Here is a 19,371-nt window from a genome sequence, read left to right as displayed (position 1 = left end):
CCAAATTCCAAATAAAACTATTCTCATTTAGAGCATTTATTTACAGAAAATGAGAAATGACTGAAATAACAAAAAAGATGCAGAGCTTTCAGACCTCAAATAATGCAAAGAAAACAAGTTCATATTCATAAAGTTTTAAGAGTTCAGAAATAATCAATATTTGGTGGAATAACCCTGGTTGGTTTTTAATCACAGTTTTTTTTCATGCATCTTGGCATCATGTTCTCCTCCACCAGTCTTACACACTGCTTTTGGATAACTTTATGCTGCTTTACTCCTGGTGTAAAAATTCAAGCAGTTCAGTTTGGTGGTTTGATGGCTTGTGATCATCCATCTTCCTCTTGATTATATTCCAGAGGTTTTTAATTTGGTAAAATCAAAGAAACTCATCATATTTAACTGCTCTCTTTTTTTCCAGACCTGTATAAAGACTAAAAAGTGTAAAAAGTTTGAGAACCACTGCAGTAGAGAGATATCTGTGATTTTGGCTTTTACCGGTATAAACTGAGGTACAACTTAGGAATAAAAAGTCTGGCAACACAATATAACAATAAAGAAAATCTGCTATATGTTTAAGGATATGAATATATATTTATATAAGTTCTAAAAGCTGCAGGTACCTGTTGGGAGCTGTGTTTCTCTGTGGCATCACGAGGAGGAAGTTAATCAGCTGTTCTTCTCTGTAGATCAGAGTAAAAAAGTGAAGAGGAAGAGGAGGGAGATGATCTGAGAGAGTGATGAGCCGGACTGAAGGTCTAAAGTCTGATCCAGCATGTGACACCGGCTAACCCTCCCCACACACTGCCTGACCTCACACTGACTCTACAACACACACTGTCTCTATAACTCACACTGCCTGACCTCACACTGCCTCTATAACTCACATTGACTCTATCACTCACACACTGCCTTACCTCACACTGCCTCTATAACTCACACTGCCTGACCTCACACTGCCTCTATAACTCACACTGCCTGACCTCACACTGACTCTATAACACACACTGACTCTATAACACACACTGACTCTATAACACACACTGCCTCTATAACAAACACTGCCCCTATAAAAATCACATCCTCTATAATAAATACACCCTCTCTAACTACTAACACTGCCTGTATAACTGACTTACACTGCCTCTATAACTATGGCTCTATAAATAACTTACACTGCCTCTAAAAGTAAAAATGTCTCTATAACATTACATATACTGCATCTATTACTAACTCACACTGCCTCTATAACTAACAATGTCTCTATAAATTATTTTCATTGCCTCTATAACTAACAATGTCTCTATAGATAACTTATACTGCCTGTATTACTAAATTACACTGCCTCTATAAATAACAGTGCCTCTGTAAATAGCTTACACTGCCTCTATAACTAAAATGCCTCGATAAAAAACTTACACTGCCTCTATAACTAATTGAGAATCGTGTTAGTGTTTAATCCAGCCCGGTTATGAGGCAGTGTGTAGTGTCAGTGTGTGGAGTCAGTGTGTAGAGGCAGGGAGGCAGTAATAGTAAATAAATGGTAAAAATTACTTACTAAACAATATCACCGCATCCAGTCACACTGTTTACTGCAGCTCTTCTTCTACCATAAAGCTCCAGCAGCGCCTTCAGTACTACAGCGCTCTACCGCCCCCTGCCGGACACCAGTATAATACCATAATACAACACAGTACACTTACTCACTGTGCTCATTTAACCACAGCAAATTCACTAAGATATTAGAGACAGACAGACAGACATAAATACATATAGAGGCAGACAGACAGACAGATAGATATGCAGACAGATGGACAGACAGACAGGCAAATAGACAGACAGACATATAGGGTACTTTCTTAAATTAAAAAACACTGTATACAATGTACAGTGAAAGTTTATATTCCTCCATATCTGTAGTAATGTGTTCATTCAGTGTAAATTTTGAGAATGTTTTGTTACACACTGTTTGTATAAAATTTAAACACAAAAAAAACACATTATACTCGTGTAGCAGCTGATGATGTATGGGTTTATACAGTGTGTGCTTTTTCTACCTCAGCTATGGAAGAAGTTGACCATTCAGGAGGCAATAACAATCCAGACCTTTTGCTTTATTTTCATTGTCTAAAATGTAAATAACATAAGAGGATTTGATAATAAATCCTATGGGCACAAAAATGTTCCACTGCAAGCGATTATTTACACGAACAAAAATGAACATTATATACACAGTGCTGTACTGGAACCTAATCGACGCGTATCATTTCACTCATGAGTCAGATAGATTCACCAATTTAGAATGAAACCAATTATCAACAACATGATTCCATGATTATCTGACACACAGGGAATAATGAACCTTGTCTTAGAAATAGGCACTGTTAAACATTAACAGGTAATACCCCAAACTAAACAAACGCACCCACCGTAAAATACAGCTTCTTACTTCAGGCCATGCATATACAGCACATGGCTCAGTAAACAATATGCTGATTGTTCATCCAATTTAACTCCTCATAACTTAAAAGTGAGAGGACTTTTATTTTGACTGCTTCCTCTCCTCTGTACAAATGATGTCCCATATACAGTATGGCCACGATATTTAACAAGCAGGAGTGTGGCAGACAGTATTCTACTCTACAGTGTACACTGAATGATGATTTTGTTCGGAATTAAGCACAATCCTTTGTTGATTTCTTTCCAGGACATAAAACACATTTCAATCGAACATTGCATTACCTCGGAATAATGTTCTGCACAAAATACAAAGTACAAATGGACGCTATATCAGTTCAGTTGAAGAGTATGCGTGCGATATCAAGTTAAGCCAAAAACATTTACAATAAAAAAATGGATCAAAGATGAACATATCTCAATTTCCATACAGAAGAGCGTGAAGTACTTGAAATCAAATAATATGTCTTTTTAAAATTTTATTAAAGAAAGAAAGTGCTCTCGTCAGACCTGTAAAAAAATAATTTGTACACCTCCACCCCAACCGAGGGCATTCCTCACGGACGCTCTCTTCTTCTGTTGTGTTTAGCGATGGACCTTCTATCCATCCTAAGGCTTGATTGATCTGTGAACGTGCCGTCAGACTTGCGCTGTCATTTGTTAAACGGCAGGCAGGCTGGCAGTATGACTGTGGCACAGGCTGGTCCAGCTAAAGGCTCTGCCACGTCCCCCTCCAGTTCTGTCCATGTGCCTTTCTCCGGACTGTAGCAGATGGTGGATGACTTGTACGCTCCCTGCAGCAGAGAATTTACACAAATACAAACAATAGTTCATAAAAAAATCACTTTCAGATGGTAAGTCGAACTTATTTACTACTTATATACTCTCTACCCACACCTAGATGATGATATGAGTTTATGCTGAACTGATCAATATTAACAGCTATCTACGGGCGTTTTTACACCTGCAGTTGATGAGCTAGTGCTTAGCACAGTTAGCTGCTAATGCTAATGCTGCTCCAGCAGTGATAGCCAGAGTTAGCAGTAGGCTAAAAGCTGATAATACTCACCTTTAAACGGTGGAAGAGCTAGCGCTTAGTGTGGTTAGCAGCTAATGCTAATACTGCTCCAGTCTCAGTGCTGTAGAACTAAACTGAAACTCCTGTATAACTCTGTACTTCAGTGGAGTGTCTTTACTCCTTTTTAATACCTGACTGGTAGAATTCATACATAAGGAGCACCGGATTATAAGCAGCTCTGATGATTTTTGAGAAAATTAAAGAATTTTAACTGCGCCTTATATTGCGAAAAATACAGTACTCTTATTCTTCTCAATGAAAGTGTGGATATATATTTACCATGCTCCAACTGTAGCCTCCAACCAGGAAGATGCTGTCGTCCAAAACGGCACAGCCGGGGCCGCTGCGGCCCTCTAGAATAGGCGTCTGCAGAATATTCCACTGATCAGCTTTAGGGTCGTAGCATTCAACCAACATCACATCCAGATGAGAGAATCCTGCAGACAGGAAATAATATAATCTTATATAATCCAAAACCACTCAAACTCAAACCAATTAAACATATATACTCTCTAGTCACAATATTATGACCTCCTTCTTGTTATTACAGTCTGTTCTTCTTATCAGCTGATCATCTAAACCTATAGTTAAAATTGATTACAGTAGGCCTAAAATTAATTTGATAATAAAAACACAATATTTCTTTAAGCAATGTTGACACACAATCCTCAATAATAAAATGTGTGTTAAATCCTCCATCCTGTAGAGGCTAAATTACTGAACTAACTCTGAGCTGATGTTTGTTAGCTCAAAATAGCTAAATAATAGCTAAATAGACTTGTAAAGCAAATTTCCGTGACTTTTCCAAAACTTTCTGGCTATTTTTTTTTCCAAAACATTAAAATGATTTAATCCCATTTCTGTGAAGTTGCTGTTTTGGAGATACTTGTTTTTAACTGGACAGCGAAGATCTGCTCTATCAACCAACAGTTCACCATCAGTTCACTACAGTTTCTGCACTACAGTTAATTACAGATAAATAAGCTAGTGAACACTGTAGTTCACTGATCGACTCTCCTGTTGTTTATTTTCCTCTGTTTAAATCCTGATTCTGAGATTCTCAGTAGGAGAAAATACTGTATTAACCAGAATCAATAGTCAGTCAAACTACTTATAAACCATCATACAAACTTACATACTGTAAAAGAGCGGGAAAAAACTCCACACAACAGAAGAGTGAAGAACGATTGATAAGAGAAAGAAAGATATGAGGAGATGTATATAAGTGTAGATTACACGACTATAGATTACTGTGTATAAATAAGCATGTGTGTGTGGTACAGTGGAACATCTACTTTATATGATTCCTAAACTCTGTACCTTTTAAATGATTTCCTCCAATGGCGTAGAGGCGATCGTTCATGCCAGCAAGGGCGTGTATGGCACGTTTAGTGTTCATGTCCTGTTTCCTGGCCCACACGTCGATCACTGGATCATAACAGTAGAGCCAGGACACGTACTCCCCGTTGTGGACTCCACCTGTTTAAAACGTACAGGCTACAGTTTAATATTTGAGATCATTTTTATGTTACTGAAAATATCCAAAAAAAAGAAGCAGCCCACAGGTTGAAAAACACTGCTTTAAAGAGGCACTAAAACCCCATAACCATATTTTATTTATTAGTAGCTGAAATGTGTTCCTTTAAAGTAATTAAACATAACAGTCCTGCTTACATTTTTTATACACATTTTCTAACTTTTAAAAAAATTCTGCCTCTGTAGCGCCCTCTCAGGTTCAACTGTGCTATAGGCAAGGATATAGCTCAGATCAGCTCAGCCAATCAGCTTCTCCTCCTGCCCCGCCTCTAAACCCATACATCACCCAGTGGCCCTCCCAAACTACCCCTTTTATTTTTTACCCTTTTTCAAATTTTTAAAGAGCTGAGGGTGGAGTCAGCAAAAATCAGGGGGTTTACTTACCATTTATAGACAGGTTAATAAAGGTTGCATAATAATGTCAATTAACTAATTGAGAATTTAATGCTATTTATTTGTATTATTTTATCATATATAAAATGAAAAGCAACAAAGAATAATCTGAATCTAAATCATCCCACCTGAGATGTAGATTTTCCCATTATGGACCGCCCCGGCGTGTGCTGCGAGCGGCTGTGGAAGGGAAGAAACGTAGTTCCACTCGTTGGTCTCCAGGTTATAAGCCTCCACACTGGAGAGGTAGCCCGTCTCGTTCCTCCCGCCGATTACGTATAGATGTTTATCTAGGCAGCAGGCGAAGAAACTCGCCCTTCTGTAACAAAATCAGACAGAGAGAGAGAACAGATTCAGTCTCATTTCTGTGCACTTTATTTAAAAACTTTAATTAAAATAAAATACAACTAAAAATATTACAATTATTAAATACAGCGTATAGCACCATACCTCTCCTGCATTGGAGGAAGCTGAATCCAGCTGTTGAATCTCGGGTCGTATCTACTGACGAAGTTAGTGCTGTGTTTGCCTGTATAGGATTAATCAGAAACGTAGAAACGTATCAGAAATGTGCATACATTAATATCTCATTTCTGCACCATATTTGATCTATTTGCTGAACGATGAACTGTTATAATGACATATATAACTTGTTCAATTTACCATTTGGATTCCACTGGTCTTCTCCACCCAGCAGCAGAAGAAAGTTCTCCACTTCTACTACGCAGTGATGAGCGCTGTTATAAGGCATTACTGTAAAACAAAATGAATGCAGATATGCATTACACATGTGATATAAATGACATGATAAAAAAAGCGATTTGTATGGGAAAAAAAAGTATAAAACACAGGAAATTAAAGTTCAAAATTAAATGGCAATTTTTAAATTACTTACTTTCTTACAATTTCACTTATATAGCTTCTTTTTAGCACTTAAGGACGCTTACAATTACATTCTACACACACTCAACACACACCGTTAAGAAGCAGCAGCCAATCCTGCACAGCACACTCTCAACTGGAAACCACCGTCCACCTGGAGGAGCTGACCCAGCGCACAGAGTGGCAAATATACATATCTTTTTAAAAAAAATTAAAAGTATCCAATTTTAAATTATTAATTGTGAGAAGTATACTATTCCTATTAGATTCACATATAGCCCTATCATACTCCCTGCGCAAGGCACACTGTGATGCTCATTGCTATCTTACACCCCGCTTACAGCCTATTTTCACTGAATATGAATATAGCTACACTGATGGGCGTTCAAAGAGTTCAGAAATCAATATTTGGTGGAATAACCCTGGTGGTTTTTTAATCACAGTTTTTTTTTTCGTGCATCTTGGCATCATGTTCTCCTCCACCAGTCTTACACACTGCTTTTGGATAACTTTATGCTGCTTTACTCCTGGTGTAAAAATTCAAGCAGTTCAGTTTGGTGGTTTGATGGTTTGTGATCATCCATCTTCCTCTTGATTATATTCCAGAGGTTTTTAATTTGGTAAAATCAAAGAAACTCATCATTTTTAAGTGCTCTCTTATTTTTTTTACAGAGCTGTATATATGTGTATAACTTTTTTAACAGTTATAATCTCACAATCTGCCACAGTGCAGCATAATAAATGTGTTATCTTCCCTGCTTTCTCCATCTCTCTACATCTCCTCTAAGTTTCTTCACTACTGTTAAAGTGACCCCCCGTTAGAATAGAGAGAAATGGTCTAGGGGTGGCAGTCATAATGAACACGATCATGTTCACTCAATAAATCTCTGGCCCGTGCCTCTGCCGCATAAATCAGTCGTACGTTAAGAGCCACCTGTCTGTCTCTATCACTCATTTCCACTGTCACCCCTCTGCTGCCTGATGGATCGCAGTTGCTGTAAAATTAGACAGCCTTGAATCTCACTCTTTTTCCATCGGCCACTTCGGTGAAATCAAATGTCATTCTGCTACAGAGGAAAGCCGGGGAGTGTCGGGATAATACAGTTTTATCTTCCCGGAGTCGTGAAGGCAGAGTCTAGGCCTGCCTGACGCCTGAGTCTCATTCACTAACCCAGAGCTGCAGCTGGAGGAGATTTATACACAAACGATCAACACGTTATCTGGACTCTCGAATAGTGTAGAAATCAAGTAAAGAAATAAAAACATACTATATTGCTGTACTATAGTGTTTAGAGCTTAGATTCTCTGCCTGAACGGGTTGAGCTAAAGAATCTAAGAATCTGTTTTAAATGTTATTTTTATTTTATATAAAGCTATGGCGTGATAATGATAATATAGAAGAGCAATAAAATAAAAGTTGCACAAGTTAGAATGTTATAATCACGCAGCTCTGGGGCTCAAGCAGGTCTATATATAACAGGTCTACGCTTCTTCAGTGTTGCAATGTTAATTAACATAATTCTGAACAGATTTCGCTTATTCAAACACCCAATTTTTTAAAAGCTCAGTTTTAATGCTGTACTTACTAAAAATTGTGGTGTTTAAATTGGTTATGGGTCGGGCTTGGGCAGAATGTGCACGGGCTCAGCATAAAGTTATCCAAAAGCAGTGTGTAAGACTGGTGGAGGAGAACATGATGCCAAGATGCATGAAAACAAACTGTGATTAAAAACCAGGGTTATTCCACCAAATATTGATTTCTGACCTCTTAAAACTTTATGAATATGAACTTGGTTTCTTTACATTATTTAAGGTACAAATGTTTTAAAGGAACAACAGATTTGATAATGCATTGGATAGGTAATATACTGTGTGTTGTGTCTTAAATGATACATAAGTAAACAGGTCTTAAATACTTAAATATATAATACTTAAAAATGCTTAAAATAGTCCCTAATTTAATATAGATATTAACTGAATGCACAGCCAATGCTATACAGTTAAACTGATACTGATAATGATTTTTATATCAAGGTTATTCCAGGTCGTTCCAGTATGCATGCTTTTAATTGTTAATACATTCTGACAACAATTGGCATTTTATAGTTTTGTAAATTTTCACCATATTCAATTGCAATAGAGGCTGTGCAAATAACAGTATGTTTTTTTTTTTAGAGAATCAATAATCACCAATAAATAAAAATAACTGTACAGACAGTCTTTGTTCATATTGTGGGAAATATCCATTTCACTACACTAGATGGCACTCACTCCATTATGTAGAAAGTAGAGAAATCTCAGAAGCAGCATCATGTCTCTGCAAATAGTGCTGATAGAATATGTTCTCCCCCTTAATCAACGTGTTTCCCCTTTTGGGTTGTGGATCATTGCAAAGTTCTGATTGAATGTTAATAACCTGCACACCCCAATGACATCAGTGGGCTACTGATGTGTTAGGAGGATGATTCTGCAGTTTGTACTTTCCGATCAGTCACGGACCATTTCACACTCTTGTGGACGAAACAAAAGGAATTTAGACTACGACTCTATGAGTGTAACACACTGACGCAGATGTAGGTTAATAGTGAATGACACTGCAAACAGAATATACTGAATTTACTGAATATACTGAATATAACGTGTTGGAGCGCAGTTTGTGAAGGTAGAGGTAGAATACAGCTCTGGAAAAAATAAGAGATCACTTAAAAACTGCTTGAAATGAACTGCTTGAATTTTTGCACCAGGAGTGAACTAGCATAAAGTTATCCAAAAGCAGTGTGTAAGACTGGTGGAGGAGAACATGATGCCAAGATTCATTAAAAATGTTAATTAAAAACCAGGGTTATTCCACCAAATATTGATTAATTCTGAACTCTTAAAACTTTATGAATATGAACTTGTTTTCTTTGCATTATTTGAGGTCTGAAAGTTCTGCATCTTTTTTGTTATTTCAGTCATTTCTCATTTTCTGTAAATAAATGCTCTAAATGAGAATATTTTTATTTGTAATTTGGGAGAAATGTTGTCTGTAGTTTATAGAATAAAACAACAATGTTCATTTTACTCAAACATAAACCTATAAATAGCAAAATCAGAGATTTAGAAACTGAAGTTCTCTCTTCATTTTTTTCCAGAGCTGTATAAATATATTATAAATACATGTATTATTCAACTAAACAGTCTTTTTAATTCACGCTTCACCTCCAGAAAGAATAATAAACACTATAGTAGTCAACTAATAACAAGTAACAGCAGGTAATCACTTTTACTTTATACAGCTTTAACCATTTACAGAAAAGAAGCGTATTCTCCCAAAAGAGAGCTAATATATGTTTTTTGTTGGAATGGACCAAATATTATATACATATATTTTAGTACATTAAAATAATATGTATTATTTTAACATTTAGATGCAGTTAGAGACAACAGACCATCCAAATAAACTCAATATGTCTGAAACCTTTTAAAATAAGCTAAATTTAAAAAATTTCACCAAACGTTTAAAGCTGTTGAGATAACTGAACAACTTTATCTCAGCTTATCTCATATGTCAGGGTGATATGATACTGCATCATCAGCACGACCCCAAGTAACCTTTAACCTTTGATCTCTTAGGAAATGTCTTCTTTTATTTTATCTGAACAGATACAGTTTCTATGACTGGTGGTACAACCAGGAAATAATTAATATACTATACCATTAAACTATTTACAAACAGACGTCAGATAATACAATAGCTGGGTCACATGGTAAAAAAATATATTATAAATATATATTAAGATTTTGAGTTTTGAGTGTACACTATATTTATCAGTATATTTTAGCATGCACACAAAACATGCATGCACTTTAAAAACTGCAGTCCAGATACAATTGCATACGTTGTACAGTGAGTTTTATCAAACATTTGCTCTTTTTAAAACATCATGCATCATGCTCTTTGTAATAAAACATGCTATTAGTGTTTTTTTAAGCACTAACAGTATCCATGATATACACAGTATCCAGAAAAAGCTTACTGTGTTTAAAACACAATACAATTCATCATGATCAAATACAATATGGCATAATGCTTATTTCTAATACATTTAAATCATTTTAAAGTCTATTAAAAATGCCGAAATGATCCTAAAATGCTTTCAGTATATCTATTTTTTCCAGTGTTTCTATGGCTTAAAACAAAACTAAGTGATACTCTTTTAATCATTTCCAAACAGTTAAATGAATATTAAATCTTTAGCGGAAAAAACAGTTTTTCCCTAAATATGGTCTCAATAAAGTAGTTCAATATTTAAATATATAGGAGATCAATATGTGTGTGATCATCTGATGATAAGTCCCCACTAGATCATTAGATTAAAATTAATGCTAGCAGACTTCTGCCAAAGAAAAAAAAATAAAAAGCAAAGGAATTCAGACATGAAGCTCCACAATGGTGTGAAGACAGTCACGCTCTGATTAAGAAGTTACATTAAAAGTGATAGTGATACATCATTACCCCGAGCATCTAAGGAGCAGGAATTCTATTCTTCTCCAGGTTGATTCTGTGGTAAGACATAACTTTAAGCAGCTACGATCTTTCCGGGAAAGAGAGCGGTGAAAGATTAGAGCACTCACTTGTAAGGATCTTCCAGGTCTTCTTTTCATCATCGTAATACTGCACTAAATTACTGGGGAGGCGGTCAGGACCTGGGGGCAGACCTCCAACCAACAGAAGCATCTTTTTGTTGGAGCGAATCCTGAAATATCACAGAAAGCAGAAGGGAATGCAAAATTAACAATAAAAGCAAAAAAAAAAAAAAACTTACAATTCAATTCAATAAGCTGATTTCAAACCATCAACAAATCAAATTAATTTATAAGTGATTATGTATGGGTTATTTAGATGGTTTGTAGATGGTTTAACAAGTCTTCAGCAATTATTAGATCATATGACCTTAAACCTGAATTATATATTTGTTTTAAATTCCTTTATCAATCTCTAACCAACTATATGACAGTTAGTGTATATATACAGCTCTGTCAGAAATGAAGAGAGCACTTCTGTTTTTGAATCAGTTTCTCTGATTTTGCTATTTATAGGTTTATGTTTGAGTAAAATGAACATTGTTGTTTTATTTTATAAACTACATACAACATTTCTCCCAAATTCCAAATAAAAATATTCTCATTTAGAGCATTTATTTACAGAAAATGAGAAATGGCTGAAATAACAAAAAAGATGCAGAACTTTCAGACCTCAAATAATGCAAAGAAAACAAGTTCATATCTTGGCATCATGTTCTCCTCCACCAGTCTTACACACTGCTTTTGGATAACTTTTTGCTGCTTTACTCCTGGTGCAAACATTCAAGCAGTTCAGTTTGGTGGTTTGATGGTTTGTGATCATTCATCATTTAAGCGCTCTCTTATTTTTTTTCAGAGCTGTACATAACAAAAAACACAAGCATATAAACACATAAATTAACACTATGTAAAAAGCATATTCAGGCCAATTTGGATTCTGGAAAGTCAAATATAAAGTCAAGAGTAATAAATAAATATTACAACATGAGTTACAACATCATTTTTGTAACTGAGTGTACTGACCCTGCTTCTGCTTCTGTCCTTATGCCTATATGTGTAAATAAGTGTATTTAAGCCGTTATTTCAGCTGTTTGGCTGATTTGCCAGAAAATACAAACAAGCTCACACAATATAGATTAAATACATGTGCTTTTGTTTCACAAGCTAACAGAAATTAGAGAAAATTCAATCAGTTTGTTGGTAAATAAGTACAGCTGTTTCTGGTTGTGGGTCTGAACACAACTAAATCCTAAACAAGCAGTCAGACGTCTAGACCAAAGCCCACTCATGGTGGCAGGTGTAAATGGATGGTGGACAAATGGCTGAGCCTCGTTCAGGAGTAGTCAGATACAAGTGGACACAAACGAGCGAGACACATCCGTTACCAGGACAGGTTATTGTCATGCAAATGGCTTTGTATTGATTGTATTGAGTGGGCGGATTAAACTGCAGAGAAGAGCAGATCATTTACAGCTTTTCATTCTGATATGACATTTCTTTATATGCTGTCCATACAGCCTTTTTATATAACTCCACTGCATTATGAACATAAACACGGATTTGAAAACTAGCAGAAATGTGCAGTAAGCTTATTCACTATAATGAGTTAGAATACCTAAAGCTGGACCATGTTAGTGACAACTGGACCATTTAATTGTGAGTAGCTGAGTGAAAAATGGCAGCTTTCAATTTCTTACAAAAACTGTCTATCATTCTGCCTCAGACAGTAAGTAGCAGTACTTTAGTACTAACCTTATTATACGTATTATACACTGAAATTTACAAAACTATCTTTACACGTTTACTTTAAACAAGTACCACCATTTTTTTACATGCATCATATCAATTTGGTAGATAATGACTGGACATGTACATGTAACATCCAATATAAAAAAATATTTTTTAATCAACTGAACCCTGTAGATTTGTGGTTTTGTTCACTATGTGAAATGATCTGGAAGAATAGACTAATAGAAGTGCTCTAAAATTACCTTAAGACCTAATTTAAGTAAAATGTTTTTGCTTTACCATGTTGGACAGTAACAAAAATGCTATGCATGTCATATTTCTTTCATTTTCTACACTCACAAGAATGCACCATGACACACCACAAAGCAGTGTGGGTTTGTCCAATCAGAATCAGTTTCAGTCATAAACAATTACACCATATAATCATGTTAACGTAATTCCTATTGTGTCTATATAGGTACATGTGTTCTTTCCTTTCACTGTTTACATTTCTTTGAATACTTTACTTTACTTTGTACTTTATGTTTCCCCACAAGGAGAAATTTGTTTTGCAACCGAGAAATTTGTGATGGGGAAAAACAGAAAACTTCCCAACTTGAACATGCAAAACATTAACAAGAGAAACTTAGAGCCTTTTTTGTCTCTGTGAGACCAAGAGCTGCATTTGTATGTCACTGCTGTCCTGTAAAAAACTTGCTATCCAAAGGGGGTTTACATTTACATTTAGCAATTAAATGACAGCAGCGTTATAGGTCATATACATGTATAGCATTCTTCTATGATGCTAGTCTTTCTTATAAAGAGCACCACAATAGGATACAAAAAAACTGTCACTGGGTCAGTACCCTTTAGAGCAATTCTTTAGTGTCTTTAGTAGATGTTTATTTTTTTAAATATATTTATTTATGCTTGTCTTTCTCTACTTTTAATGAAGTAATGAACTCAGTTGGGCTTGAAGTAGTATCATGCTGTGTATATAATTACACATTATGAACAATAAAAGTGTAGCAATCTGTACAGTACTCTCTTTTTTCCCTGAACTGATGAATGATGCAGAAAGTACATGATGCTTTAAGTGCATGATGATGAAGGTGCATACCTGATGCTAAAGATGCATGATGCTTAAAATGCATGATGCTACAGGTGCATGATGCTGAAGTTAGTACATGATGCTTAAGGTCTATGATGCTGAAGGTGCATGATGCTGAAAGTGCATACCTGATGCTAAAGGTGCATGGTGCTGAAGGTGCATGATGATTAAAGTACATGATGCTTAAAGTGCATGATGCTGAAGTTAGTACATGATGCTGAAGATGCATGATGCTGAATCTACATGATGCTGAAGGTGAGTGAAGTAACCACAGATATCTGGAGCTCTCTTGGCTCCTCGCCTACCTGCTGGCGGTGGTCTGTCTGCAGTGCTGTCTGAAGGGCATCAGGTGGTAGTTCATGGCGTCCAGCAGGAGCTTCTGGCACACCGGGTCGCTCCTCATGAAGTCCACGGACTGCACCCGCTCCACCAGCTCCGGGGCCGGGATGAGGGCGAAGCGGAGCCGCTTCATCAGGTCCGGGGCGTAGTGCATCCTCGTCTCGCGGTCGTGCTCGAGCCACAGCACGGACATCTGGAAGAGGGCCAGCTCGGACTCGACGGGGGGCGGCAGGGCGTCCAGCATGGCGCACATCTCCTCAAAGTTGAGCAGCAGCACGTCCTCCACCAGGTACTTGTTGGCGAGCTTCTTGGTCTCGTCCAGGCCGTGCAGGGCGGCGATCTTGCAGATCTGCTTGTAGTTCTGCACGGAGATCTGGTCGTTGAGGAACTGCACGCTGAGCTTGGTGATCTGCGGGATGTTGAGGATCTTGCTGACGGACAGCACCTCCTCCACCGTGTCCAGCGACAGCGTCACGTTGGCGGTGTACAGGTACTCCAGCACCAGGCGCAGGCCGATGGACGAGCAGCCCTGCAGCACCAGGTTGTTGATGGAGCGCGGGCTGGGCAGGAGCTTGTCGTCGGGCGAGGAGGAGGGGGTGCCGCTGCTGCCCTGCTCCTTGCCGCTGCCGAGCCCCTCGCCGCTCAGCATGTGCGCGGTGCCGCCGCCGCCGCCGGTGCAGGCGCCGGTGGTGGAGGAGGAGAAGAGCGACCTGAAGTACTGCGAGCAGGAGGCGAGCACGGCTTTGTGGCAGTGGAACTGCTGGCCCTGAGCGGTCAGAGTCACGTCGCAGAAAAGCTGCTTCCTCCACAGCAGGTTCAGCCCGTGCAGCAGCGTGTCGCTGTGGGTCGGGTCGAACGTGGAGGTCCGGTCCCCCGATCTGGACATGACTCCGGAGCTGCTCGCGCCTCCTACAAGCACACAGCAATGCCGGAGCCATTGGTCTGGGTTCTGTGCTCAAGTTATGCATTAGATAGATTCTTTTATATATGTTCCCTTCATATTGCAAGATTATATAAGCTGTTGCTGCACTTGCTAGCCAAGTTTTTTGTTTGAACGACAGTTAACAACAAATAATAAACAACAACAAAATCAGTGGAGATTAGCTAGTTAAAGCCAGTCTAGTCTACCTTACATACAACTGTAGGCTCTAGCTATAACTAGTATTAACTAGTAAACTTGCTATAAAAGGACAAAACAATATTAAAGTCTAACTACTTATTTAGGTAAGATAGATTAGCTAGCTAGGTTATTATGATATTTGTCTTTCCTTCCGTTATTCACTTACTACAACAAATAAAAACAACCAAGGAGTATAGTTTAACTAACATAGCCCAGCTATCTAGCTAGCTAACTATATAAGTTAGGCTTTAGCCTAGTTAGCTTAGCTAAGCTGCACTACAAGGATTGTCTGAAACAATATTAAAATTCACTTATTAATCTAGCTTAGCCAACTTAACTTTCATGACCCGTGTTGATCTTTGTGTTTTCATCCTTTTTTACTCACTAGCTTCAATTACTATCACTCTAACCTAGTTAGTTAACAAAGCTTCTCTCATTATTATTAAAACAATCCAGTCAACTTAGCTTGGTTAGCTAAACCCCACAGCTTAGTTAGGTTAGCTTGCCAGTTAATTAGCTTAGCCAACTTATCTTGGTCAGGTTACCACGGCAACTTGCACCCAGGCAAACAAACAAGCTAACCTAGCTTAGCTAGCTAACCCCCACAAGTAGCTAACTAAGTTAAATGGTTAGATTAAGGTCAATAGCTCAATAGCTTCACTGACTATGTCTTTAACCTAGTTAACCTAGCTAACCATTGCTAGTTAACGTTAGCTAAGCTTCTCTCAGCATTATTTAAACAAACTAGCTAACGTAGCTTAGATAAGCTAGCTAACCCCCACAACTAGCTTAATAGTTATTTAGTTAACTAACGTTAGTTAACTTGCTCTATAAGGACTAAACAATATTAAAGTTCACTTATTCAGACTGACTATCTTTCTAACCTATTAGTTAACGAAGTTTTTCTCTCAGCATTATCAAAACACTAAAACTAACCTAGCTAACTTACCTTAGCGAAGCTTAGTTAGCTAAACCCCTCAACTAACAGCTAGCTTAGCTAACCTATCTTGGTCGCTAGGTTACCGCAGCAACTTGCACCCAAGTTGTACCCAGGCTTAGCTAAAACAGCAGCAGCAGCTCACGGTCACACGCTACCACCACCATCATCATCTAACCATCTATAAACGAGCTTAACTAACATCTCCATTTTTCACACGCAGGCTAGATTAGCGAGAAGCCCCCACAACACAAACAGAGAGATAGGTTAGTGATTTAGTTAGCAATTTAACTAGATTATCTATTTACAAGCGTTTGAGAGATATAGCTAGCTAACAGGCTAGGCTAACAGCTAGTAAGTACACGCAGTCAGATAGATCCACAAGCAATTAGTTCGTCTCCGGCGACCACAACAAACGATCAGGCGAGTTGGACTGAATTATTCGATAAGCCGGACCCCCCTCTGCCTCTTCCTCCGTTTCTCCGCTCCTCCGCAGGCTACAGGACGCGGACAGCACCGGCTCGCTCTCTCGTACGCGGACAGATCTCTCTCTTTTTTTCTCGCACGGAGAAAGAAAACCGGACCGGACGCTCCATCGCCGCCGCGGCGGCTGAACTTGACACCCTCTCCCGCCTCACTTTCACCTCCACCTCCGCCACCGTCGCCACCTCCACCGCCGCCACATTTCCCCCTATACGGAGCTAGCTAACGCTAACAGCCCGCCCGCACAGCACCGCACAGCCCCGCACAGCGCAGCTCAGCACCGCTCAGCACCGCACAACAGGCAAACAGGCAAAACTTACCTGACTTGAGGGGGAAATAAAGTCTCTTCGGCTCCTCCTTAATCTTCTCGCAGGACTTTCCTTTGTTCTCCTCCGTTCAATAATATTAAAAAAATCCTCCGCTTTCTTGTTTTAAATTAAAAAAAAGAAAAAGAAGAAGAAGAAAGTCTACAGCCTCCGCTGCTCGGAAACAGTCATTGAATCCCAGTCTCGTGTAACGTTAACTAGATAACTAGATATACACAGATATAACGCTATATATTACTATATACAAACGCATACATACATCTCTCTCTCTCTCTCTCTTTCCGTGTCTTATTTCTCCTTATTTGTTGTCGCTGCTCATTTGTTTCTCATTTGTTCTTCGGAATTAACTAGCTAACCTAACAAGAAGTGTGTCTGTGAGTCTGAGAGGGAGCTGTGCTTTCTGCAAGAGAAGAAGAAGAAGAAGAAGAAATATACGTGTGACAAATTATGCTACCAAGAAACAACACATCATTATCCTTGGGCCTGGGGCTCAGTGAGTCGTAACGAGAGTAATAGGAAATCCACGGTTGGGGAGAGAAACGGTCGTGCATGGCCGGTGGAGAGAGACCATGCAGGGGTATGGATGCTGGAGAGACTGGCAAAATTATGGCTCAAGGCTATTGTAAAAACTGTCGAGCGTAAATGACTGCGATTTCAAACATCTATGGAAAAAAGAAAAGAAGGGAGAGCAAAAAAAGAGGGAGAGAGAGAGAAAGAGAGAGAGAGGGAGGGAAAAAGCGAGTCTTTCCTTCGCCGTTATAGAGAGAACCGTCAAGTTTTAGTGCGCATTGCTAATTAGTCAATTTCTCTGTGCCTTCACAGCCCGACGACTTCGCTGCTGAGCTGAAACTGCTAATTTCTGGGACCAGCCTTTTTTTGGCTGAGAACGGGATGGATGAATGGCTTGTCTCGCACAAATGACAAAAAGCCCCTGCCTTAATCTCCATCGCCAAAATAACCCACCCCATTTTATTCTTTTTTTGCTAGTCCTTCAAAAGAAGCTACTCGAGGCAAACTTTAGTCCTGCATCAGCATCAAGCTGAAAAAAATGAGTCAAAAAGAGGAAAAAAATGTCCTAATTATTATAAGTATTAATAATATTAATAATTTTATTATTACAGTCTGAATGTGTGTTTGTATGAGATGAGTCATATATGAGTGAACATAGCCAGTCCCTACAAACAGCAGCCAACCAAAAGTCTTTATAAGTACAGAAAGATAAAGTACAACAGTATGGAGCATTTAAAAAATACAGCTTTCTATCAGATTGAATTGTGTGGGATGGAATGTGCTTTACTGTGCACTTTCGTCATTTATAATATAAGAACAAACAATAAAGAAGAGAAACAGTAGAAGAAGGTGTCCTATTATCATTTTTATAATTATTATACCAGTCTGAATGTGTGTGTGTATGTGTTTGTGTATGTAAGATAAGTAAGCACAGTCAAAACAAACACTAAAAGTCTTAAGTACAAGAAGATACTGCTTGTGTTTATCATATTAAAAATGAGATATTTTACTCTATACCTGTGTGATCGTTTATGATTTATGAAGAGTTGCATCAGCATCAAACTATAAAATATTACTCAATCAATCAATTAATCAACTAATATAATATATACCATGTCTCCACACATATTTTATCCCTATAGAAACTATACTATATACTATAAACTGAAGTCCTTCAGTCATAGTTCATATTCATATCAGGGGCACAACTTGTTACATTCAATTTGACTTTGAGATATATGAAATATATGATGTCCACTTAGCTATAAAATATAATTTATACATATAAACAGCAGCGTATATCATACAGTCACTGTATAAGTGCCCTCAGTGATAAGTGAAAAGTCACAGTAATAACATTTAACTTCCCATTAATGTCTCTTATTATTATTGCTTACCTGTATATACAGTATAATCCTCTACACAAACACCCTTTTCCTACATGTGTGCTTGTTTGTTTTCCCAAAAGCATTTAAACACAAGAATGAGTCATAAATGGTCCAATGAGCATCACATGGAACCAGTACCAGAACCCTTTTGGGGAGCTGGGTCCCTATGGGCCCTATGGTGTGTATCCTGTATATAAGATAAAAACAATCACTGTATTATAAACCACACATCCAAATATAGAGAAAATTATTTTAAAGTTAAATGTTATGTGAGATTTGACCTTGGAAATATTTGGATGGATTCAATTTAAAATTAAAACTGGTTACATATACATGTAGATAGACAAAATTCAAATATTATTTTATAGTTTTTCTGAAAGAGTGATTGCATGGCTGCCCTGACTTAAACAGATGCATAACACCCCCTCTTTACTCACATTATTGAACAGCACAATCAATATTTACACAATTATCATATCAACATGCTTTCAAATGGCTGTAAAGTGAAAATCCTTGTAAC

The 19,371-nt window shown here is 37.9% G+C and overlaps 2 protein-coding genes across 8 annotated transcripts in view; both read right to left on the bottom strand.

The window, feature by feature from the left end:
* The window catches only part of abcd4 (ATP-binding cassette, sub-family D (ALD), member 4), a 234,306-nt gene that overhangs the window by 11,220 nt on the left and 203,715 nt on the right, over positions 1-19,371 (bottom strand). For 2 of the 5 annotated variants that reach the window (XR_007439646.1, XM_049480834.1), the window contains exons 1-2: positions 1,556-1,626; positions 621-678 (exon numbers count right to left, since the gene is read on the bottom strand). The exons of 2 other annotated variants lie outside the window; for them this stretch is intronic. Coding sequence is in view for 2 of the 3 variants with exons in the window: in XM_049480834.1 (XP_049336791.1) it covers positions 621-649 (29 nt within the window). In the remaining variant the exon portion in view is untranslated. Of the gene's footprint in view, positions 1-620; positions 681-1,555; positions 1,627-19,371 lie in introns of those variants that run through there. One more of the 5 variants, XM_049480833.1, reaches the window with a different exon arrangement.
* klhl14 (kelch-like family member 14) lies at positions 2,091-17,367 on the bottom strand. Of its 3 annotated transcripts, none has more exons than XM_022666933.2 (9): positions 16,948-17,367; positions 14,054-14,996; positions 10,961-11,082; positions 6,125-6,214; positions 5,912-5,990; positions 5,590-5,780; positions 4,853-5,011; positions 3,812-3,969; positions 2,091-3,248 (listed from the first exon to the last, which is right to left on the bottom strand). In XM_022666933.2, exons 2-9 carry the CDS (start codon positions 14,971-14,973, stop codon positions 3,108-3,110), a joined length of 1,860 nt encoding a protein of 619 aa, XP_022522654.2. In that variant the 5' UTR covers positions 14,974-14,996; positions 16,948-17,367; the 3' UTR covers positions 2,091-3,107. The 3 variants fall into 3 exon arrangements, with proteins under 3 accessions (XP_022522654.2, XP_022522653.2, XP_022522652.2); XM_022666932.2 differs by lacking the exon at positions 16,948-17,367 and adding an exon at positions 16,157-16,841; XM_022666931.2 differs by lacking the exon at positions 16,948-17,367 and having other exon boundaries at positions 14,054-16,841.

The sequence above is a fragment of the Astyanax mexicanus genome, chromosome 6, assembly GCF_023375975.1.
Source record: "Astyanax mexicanus isolate ESR-SI-001 chromosome 6, AstMex3_surface, whole genome shotgun sequence".
NCBI lineage: Eukaryota > Metazoa > Chordata > Actinopteri > Characiformes > Acestrorhamphidae > Astyanax > Astyanax mexicanus.
This window is presented reverse-complemented; position numbering and strand designations above follow the sequence as displayed.

Coding starts and splice junctions, on each gene's coding strand:
- klhl14 (XM_022666933.2), bottom strand. CDS start 14,973: ATGTCCAGATCGGGGGACCGGACCTCCACGTTCGACCCGACCCACAGC. Junction 5,991..6,124: donor AGACCAGTGGAATCCAAATG/GTAAATTGAACA, acceptor AATCCTATACAG/GCAAACACAGCACTAACTTC. Junction 3,249..3,811: donor GAGGCTACAGTTGGAGCATG/GTAAATATATAT, acceptor TCTCTGCTGCAG/GGAGCGTACAAGTCATCCAC.